The sequence below is a fragment of the Branchiostoma floridae genome, chromosome 15 (assembly GCF_000003815.2).
Source record: "Branchiostoma floridae strain S238N-H82 chromosome 15, Bfl_VNyyK, whole genome shotgun sequence".
In the NCBI taxonomy this organism is placed as follows: domain Eukaryota; kingdom Metazoa; phylum Chordata; class Leptocardii; order Amphioxiformes; family Branchiostomatidae; genus Branchiostoma; species Branchiostoma floridae.
This window is the reverse complement of record NC_049993.1, coordinates 14,105,988-14,114,090: the sequence shown is the minus strand read 5'-3', so window position 1 is coordinate 14,114,090 and position 8,103 is coordinate 14,105,988. Positions and strand designations below refer to the sequence as shown.

General features: G+C 39.7%; 1 protein-coding gene across 1 annotated transcript in view; it reads left to right on the top strand.

The window, feature by feature from the left end:
* LOC118431824 (NHL repeat-containing protein 2-like) overlaps window positions 1–3,608 on the top strand; it is an 18,300-nt gene extending 14,692 nt beyond the window's left edge. The window contains exons 3-8 of the mRNA XM_035843211.1: window positions 1–124; window positions 637–670; window positions 1,436–1,575; window positions 2,216–2,249; window positions 2,674–2,804; window positions 3,480–3,608. Of these exons, the coding sequence (XP_035699104.1) occupies window positions 80–124; window positions 637–670; window positions 1,436–1,575; window positions 2,216–2,249; window positions 2,674–2,804; window positions 3,480–3,593 (498 nt within the window). The 5' untranslated portion in view covers window positions 1–79 and the 3' untranslated portion in view covers window positions 3,594–3,608. The remainder of the gene's footprint in view (window positions 125–636; window positions 671–1,435; window positions 1,576–2,215; window positions 2,250–2,673; window positions 2,805–3,479) is intronic.
* Window positions 3,609–8,103: the final 4,495 nt, after the last annotated feature.

Here is an 8,103-nt window from a genome sequence, read left to right as displayed (position 1 = left end):
GACTGTTGCTGGTACCCCTAAGGAGAAGGGTTTGGTGAATGGTCAGGGCAGGGCTGCCAGGTTCTACCACGCCACACAGATGGCGTACGACCCATACACAGACATACTCTACATCTCCGATCATGTGAGTTTGTTTGTTTGTTTTTGATTTTTGTGAGTGGGTGACAAGTCACTTTAACTGCATTTAGTAAACCTAGTTTTAAGACTTTTCTCTATCTAACCACTTCACTATGTGTATATCGGCGGCCTTGAATCCAGAATATGCCACAGTCTCTAGACACAGGTTACCTGGCACTTACAGCCTGTTGCTGCAGTCACATGGCTCCAATGTCACGTCCCCAAAGCTGCAGTAGACAGTCAATTTGGTGAATAAGGCTGACATAGTCAACCAAATACGAAATTGGGTAAATCAAGGTCAAACAAATGGCTTATAGTCACATAGTATGGTGTAATAGATAATATTGAATGGTTAAATTCTTGAATTTGCTTTTTTTTACATCAGATTCTTCTTCTTTGACCATGAAATTGACCTTAGCATTGACTATGGTATCAGTATTCTTTTTCCTTGACAGATTTCATGTTATCTTATATCATGATGAATCAATGAAATGATTCTTCTATTTGTCTCCTTCCCAGTTCAACCATGCTATCAGGACAATCAATTTACAAGGTAATGCTTATTAATCTTTTTACTGTAGGTTGTAATTATTTTTTCTTTCTAAAATACAGAATATTATGTGACCTTGGTATTGCAGCAGAACTTTTTTTTCTATCTGTTGTCCTGGATTTAGCGCCAGGTTGAGTTTGCACAAGGAAAATCTTCTGGCCGTATGACATTGACATATGCCAAAGTCATCTGTCTGCTCTCTGTTCGAGCGCATGTTCCCGGGACTCCCGCAGCACCCCGTTTTGTAAGAAAAAAAAAGAAAAAAATGGTGACCCCGGATTTATCACAACACCTTGTGACACGTGCATTTTGACTCGCTCAGTTTTGTAGTGAAAAATGTCACTTATGACTCGGTTTCCTTGGTTTTCCTCATCATCTCCATTTTGCTTCTTATCCTGTAGTATTTTCTATAAAACAGCGAGTTTCCTTGCTGCTTCAAACTGCTTCAGGAAATGGAAGATAAAGTTTGACAGAAGTAGCATGGGTTCAGAAAGCGCAAGGGAAAGCAACTTACATCAGTACCGAGATGTGATTCTTTTGCACAAGGAAAACAGTGCCCCAGACACCTCCCGCTGGCGGCCAAAAGCAGTGTATGTCCACCCTGAGGTTGAGATACAACCGGGCTATAAATATTTGTCGCCTGACGCTGCGGGTCTGTTCACACGAAGCAAAAAACAACATGGACATAATTGACATTGTCCTACGACCAGAAATCTTCGTCATGAGAACTCAGCCCATAGTTAACCAAGTGACTGTGTTCCTCCTTAGGTTATGAGGTTGACATCCTGGCTGGGAGCCCAAAAGGGGAACCTGGATTCAAGGATGGGAAGGGGACGGCAGCCAGACTGAACTATCCTGAGGGGATAGCTTTTGACACCACACACAGGGTCCTGTATGTGGTCGAGTTTGTAAGTGGATGTTTATGATAATGATAATAATGATAATAATTATTATAGTAATATCGGGTGTATTTTGCCAGCCAGTAGGTACCCAAAGTGTTAATAAGGAGACAATTTTGTGGAATGCTACGTTAGGCTACAGCATCTGGTTGTCCTTGGTTGGTCTCCCATCCAAGAACTGACCGGACTATGCATTGCTTAACTTCCAAGATCAAGGGATTGGGTGTATCCAAGACGCCACGATGCCTTATCTACAACGTTGATACTTGTTTGAAGCACTTATGCCGCTATGGGCTGCTAAGTATCTTGTTATGAAACTGCAGGGACCATTTGGTTTAAGACTTTGAAGGTGAATGTTTTTTTTTTTGCTTAAAGAATGAAATTAGACTTTGATACTTTGGACACTAAATTGTATCATTTTGGTGGGAAAGATGTTGAACTGATAACTTGCAATGAAGACTTTTGTCAGTCCTTTACAATACATACACAAAATATTATTCATAAAGGTTGATGTTTTTTGACAAAGGTATGAGGAACTAGTCACCTTTGTCAATATTCATTTATTACAGTTATTGTCCTTTTTTATTTAGTGATATATTAGATGAACCTTGATGTATGAAGTAATTGTTCCTAAATATTTTCCATGCAGGGTAACAACTGTATCAGAATGGTGACCCCTGCAGGTAAGATAGCAAAACAACTGTTAATCACATTTTACTAATGTCATGCTTGCACCTAATTCATTGTTGGTTTGATTATATGAATGACATCCTCTGGCAACCCCAAAACTGATGCGAGCATGCAAATAAAAAAGTTTTGCCCCCAAAAAAGTTGCCTTCAGTTGTATGAAATCTAAGTGGTCATACATGTATAGGACTAAAACACACATAGTAATTGGTATACCAACAATTGGTACTTATTCAGGGACAAACCCGTTTTTTCTTTGACCGGTCCGAAAAAAAACACCTAAAAAATCAGTGGAACAGGTTTCTTGATTATAAAATAGACACACTATATCGACAGGTGTACAAAAAATAACACTAAATACTAAAGAAGGATGAGACATGTCCTGATATTAACCTGAGAAGTAACGTCGTTCTTCCCCAGGACTTGTGAAAACTCTGGCGGGCGGACCCGAGCATGGCTACAAAGATGGATCAGGCAGCGCCGCTCGCTTCTTCCACCCGACAGGGCTGACCTTGGACCCCACCAACAAGGTCATCTACGTCACAGACCAGGTCAGATAGCACTCTTACATTTGTAGCTATTTCAAGTGTCAAAATATTACAAAAGGTGGGTTCTCATGACTTGGCATCTATGTTAACCTCTCGATTTTTGCTGTGATGACGTTCTGGTCCGTTGATTTGTTGAACTCTGCAAATTGATACTGTCAACATCAAAACGTTTGGATGACAAAATACAACTGTTCAGAAGTAACAATCAAAAGGATGTTAGCGACTAAAATATGTCAATAAATGGTTATATACACTTTGACAGTAGACAGAGGTCCCAAGTTTGAGGAGAATCACATCTCAAGCACATTTAGAACCCACAACATTTACCAAAAGAGTTAAGGGGTCCTTCTGGGTGTGAGTTATTCAAAACCTACAGTCCTATGGCCACACATGGGGCAATTATACTAACACAGTCGTATTGACTTCACCCGAGTAAGTGCCGAAAGGCAACCACTCCAGACCCTTGCAATTCAGCCCTGCCAATTGTAAGCTCCCCTCAATTCAGCCCCTGGTTGCAAAGAGATAGTGGTCAACCCATCCAACAACAAAAAATTAGTACAACCAATCCTCTGTACAGAATTTGGTCCTGTACAGTTTTGCTACACACTAGTTTCAATCACATGCATGCACTGATGACAAAAACTAAAGGTTCTAACCTAGATACTTTATCCATTGCAGTACAACCACTTGGTTAGAAGTGTGACGGCAGTCGGACACAACTACGACGGACCTGCTGAGATGGTTTATGTACAACAGAACAAGCCTGGGAGGCAAGGTATGTATGAGAACTGATCAATGATTCTGGAACTCACATTTTTCTACCTAAATGTCAAAGATACAAATTAATATCATGGAGCATTTATTGGCCAGGTGAATATATGCACAGGTTATAAAGAGTTTATGAGCCTTCCTCAATCACATGCTTTCACCTCCAATGTGGTTTTGTGCAAACTCTGGAACTAGCAAGCACTATGAGTTTCAGTCTGGCTGTTTTTGCTCACCAAATATACATGAAACTGCAATATGCAGTCCTTTTAAGGTGTCGGTCCAGAGGTTTTTTTACGATTTGGGACTGTCCTGACTGTCTCTCAGAAAAGCGCTGGCACTTCTCAAAACATTGTTTTTCGGACAATTCAATGTTTCCAATAGAAAAGGGAGCCTTGTCGCTGACCGACAGACATAGTTGCCATTTCTGTAGAAATGTTATTTTTGGTAAAAACTTTTTAACAAAAATAACATTTCTACAGAAAATGGCAACTAAGTCTGTCGAACCATCAATGCAATAAATTTTCACCCAAAGATTGCTCATTTAGGGCCATTCTTTACAGGTTGCTACACAAAAAAATTAGTTTTCCTTGGATAATGACCAATATGGCAATGAAGGTCAAGATTTCTTCTGTATATTGGGCCTGTTGAAAAGACCTAGGGTCAGCTCCCTGGTACGCTGAACCTGTAAAAATATCATCTGTCTTTTCTGTATGCCCGTGCAAGCCGGGTCAGGAACTCCGTCCAAATTCCAACGTAGTTCCAACGTATCACAACGTGGTTACCACGTCGAATTCCTAGCGGGCAGATTGAAATAAGTGTCGGCCATCTCGTCCAGCCTAAATTTTTATTTCTGGTACTACCAGTGGAAGAATACCTCAGTCAGCTAAACTGGACCAACATCAAATTTACACTTTTTCACATTGCTTTACATGCTGACACTAACTCTTTCCTCTATCTGTCCACAGCAGTCGTTTCCTTCTCCAATAGCAGCACAGCTGTTCTGTTCATTGGGGTCGTGCTGGTTCTCCTGCTGGGAACAGCAAGGGCTGTCACTCGCAGGTTCTTCATCAAGCGATGACATACTGACAACATTGAAGTCTGTCATCAACAGCACCACAGAGCCTGACCTGACCAGGAGAAAGATTTAGAAACATCATCATCATCATCATCATCGGTCGACGTGATCACACATGTTCGCACATGTTTACACACGACGGGGTGATACCGCCCCTTACGGGGTGACATACCCTTTTGCTGGCTAATTACAAGACGGGGATGCGCCAGGTCTCCCGTCCGGGTGAAACATGCTGAGCACATTTATGGGTAAATTGGCAGCACTGAAAGTAAGGTCCATGCTGTTCAAACTTAACAAAATGTATGCAAATCAATTAGCTGTGATGTTATCCAGAATATTCACTTGCTGTGACCCCAACAGCATTTCAGACTGGTTTGCAACAGCCAGGTGCCCAACAATACATTTCTCTATCAAGCCATTCATGTAAAGTGACCAAGAAAACTAGATTGGCCCTTTAAGCAAATTGATTCACATAGATTTTACTATGCATTCTTTTTGCTGCATTAGTATTGGCCAGCAATCAGCCAGTCAGATTCACTTGCACCTGTAGTTGATGGTACCAGTGTATTATGCGAGAGGAAGTCGAATGTCCTAGAATAGATTAGATGCACATCTACATATATAGATGTGTATGACTGTTTCCATTGTTACATATATGTGATTCTTACCGTGTGACCTGTACTTAGCCCAGTGGGGCAAAAATGTGCAATAAAGGTCTTCATTCATTCAATTATTATTAATAAGAAATAATTTAATTTATTTGGTGGGTGAATGACACTGTATCCTTTGACACATGTTAAGTTGATTTAAAATGGGTAAGATATCATAGCCAGATTTTAGTGACATGTATATGATACACACTATCTTCTGCAAAGTACATTGTCTTGAAAAAGTATTTCTGGTGTCAGGGAAAATTTGTAACATTGTAATTGTAAATGGTATAAGGTAGACAGTTTTGTTATCTTGCTACTGAAAGAATGGATATATTTTTCTATGTAAGTATTTTGAATTTATCCTGGCTCGAAGGTAATGATGTACAGATATAGCATTTCTTGGTTACAAAGTTGCATGTTTTTTGCACAGTGGCAAGCATAATTGATTGATAATTAATTACAGGTAAAATTGAAATTCAAGAAATCCATGTAGTCTTATAATTATCAATGAGCTATTTGTCATTAGTTTGGGGAGCTCATTGGGATGAAAGTCTCTTTCAATTGCCAATATTTTGGAAAACTTTTTAGTCTGTGTATGCAAAATGGTTAGAGTATGGTTTGGATATGAAAAAAAGGGACATTTTCCTCTGTATGGACAGAAGAACAAGCTGGAATAAATGGTGAAAAAAGTGATGTTTGTGGATCAATGTTTTTACTGTACTGGATTTACATGATTTGCTATATTTCGCTATATATATATATTTATATATATAACGTTATATCTAGAGAGAGAGAGAGAGAGAGATAGCATGGATACACACAGACGGATAAGAGGAAAGGATAGAGAAAAAGATGCATATAACTAGAGACAGACAGAAACACACACACACACACATAATTATTTGCTCAAAGCTTGAGATACCTGGTGCTGAAATGCCATCCAATGGGGCAAAAACATCCTTAGGAAGAAAATGGTAATTACACATGCATGAACGTTTCCTCTTTTGGAGTATAGTAAATGGTGAAAAGTAGATTGCTAAGCTGTTTGAGAATTCCTTTTAGCCTGTCGTTTTGTGTTGCAGTTCGTTGCTAGTGAGCTAGGCGGCGCTGACGAGCTGCAAGGAGATTAAAAAATTCCCTCGTCATCAAGTATAAGAGAAAAAATCCTCGAGTATTTGTGAAATTCATTCTACGAAAACGTTTGAGGTAGAATTTTATTGTTACTCAAACTATTGGCTATTGAATTAAGAGTCAACGGTAGCTATTCCCCGAGCCTCGTACCGGATATTGCGAACACGCGTACGCGGGACCCCACACCTGTTTCCCGGCTACCTTACTACATGAAACCGCTACTCTATATTCCTGGGATTTTTCCTGATAAAAACTAGTAAAGCTGACGTAAAATAGATACTAATAGATTTCAGGACTCTTCTTCCGGCCACTCTGTGGTAAATTTCTAAGAAAACATCATTTCATATGCAAGTTCTGAGGTAACATTTACCACCCCTACACGCTGATTGACAACTTAGTCGGACGGCCCTTTCCCAAAATGAAAATTTTCAACCAAGTCCTTGAGGCTTTGCAAAAGGATTTGCGAAGATGTTCCAGAGGTTAGTTAAATTTTATCTACAGCTGCAACTATATCGGTTATCAAAAAATTAACTTTCCTTCAAATTCTAACGTCGACCGTCTATCTATATCAATGTTCGGACGCCTACCATAATTATGTACACTACTGGTAAATAGGTGGATGTACTCGCAATTTCCTTCAAGGTTTTCCGACAGGAATTTTTCAAAAATGCGGAGAAAAAATACACATTCATACTGCGTCGACCATGATAACCAGTTTCGTTGCGAAATAAGGACAATTTGAGAAACTTAAGAGGAATTTCTGACAGGAAAATCCAGACATTCCTTACATGGGTTTCGCAACCCCCCTATGATAAAACTCAAGTTGAAGTTTACTCTGTCAGAAATACCTCAAAAGTAAGCTTAAATGAGCGAGGATACACAACTGAGAGTACTATGAAGGACATAGAAGGTAATGCATTGGTGAAACATGGAATTCTAACGCAGAATATAGGAAAATTCTCACCTCAAATACCGGCGATTCTGAGGAAGCGGTCAGGACGTCCTGAGTGCGACTTCTCTCAAGGGTGAGTGGCGGGAAAGTTTGTATGAAAGATGACGACACTAGATCTTGGATGTTGATTGGCCATGGGGCTTGGGACAGTTACATTTTTAATTTGCTCTTCGGGTGAAATACAACAGATAAATGTTTTGCGTTCTTGTTACGTTCCAGTCTTTTCAGAATTTATAACTTGTATTACTTATGAAGTGGTTTATGTTGTGTATTTTTAAGGTAGACTTTAGAAGTAAGCTCGTCTATCAAAACGGAATAAATGAAAGATTAAGAGATACCTCCCCGACTGCTTGGTTCACTCTTGAGACATTAACCCTATTCAGACCGGGCTTTTTTGGTCATCCCTGGACCGGGGGGGGGGGGGGCTTTTGAGGCCCTCCACTTTGAAGTCCTATAACTCTAAAACGACGTGCCGTAGGGCCACCAAATTTTTAAGACATGATATCGACATAATATCTGACAAGTATTTGACGTTTGACGTTACGTTGACGTAAGATGACGTAATTATGACGTCATCAATTTGATTATATTGGCCGTACCCATGAAAAAAGGGTATTCTCAGAAAACTTCAAGTTATTCTACAAAGATGTAACAACAAGTGCAGATAACAGAATAATAATGTTTCTTACGACTTGTATTGCCAATGGCAACATCAATGACGTC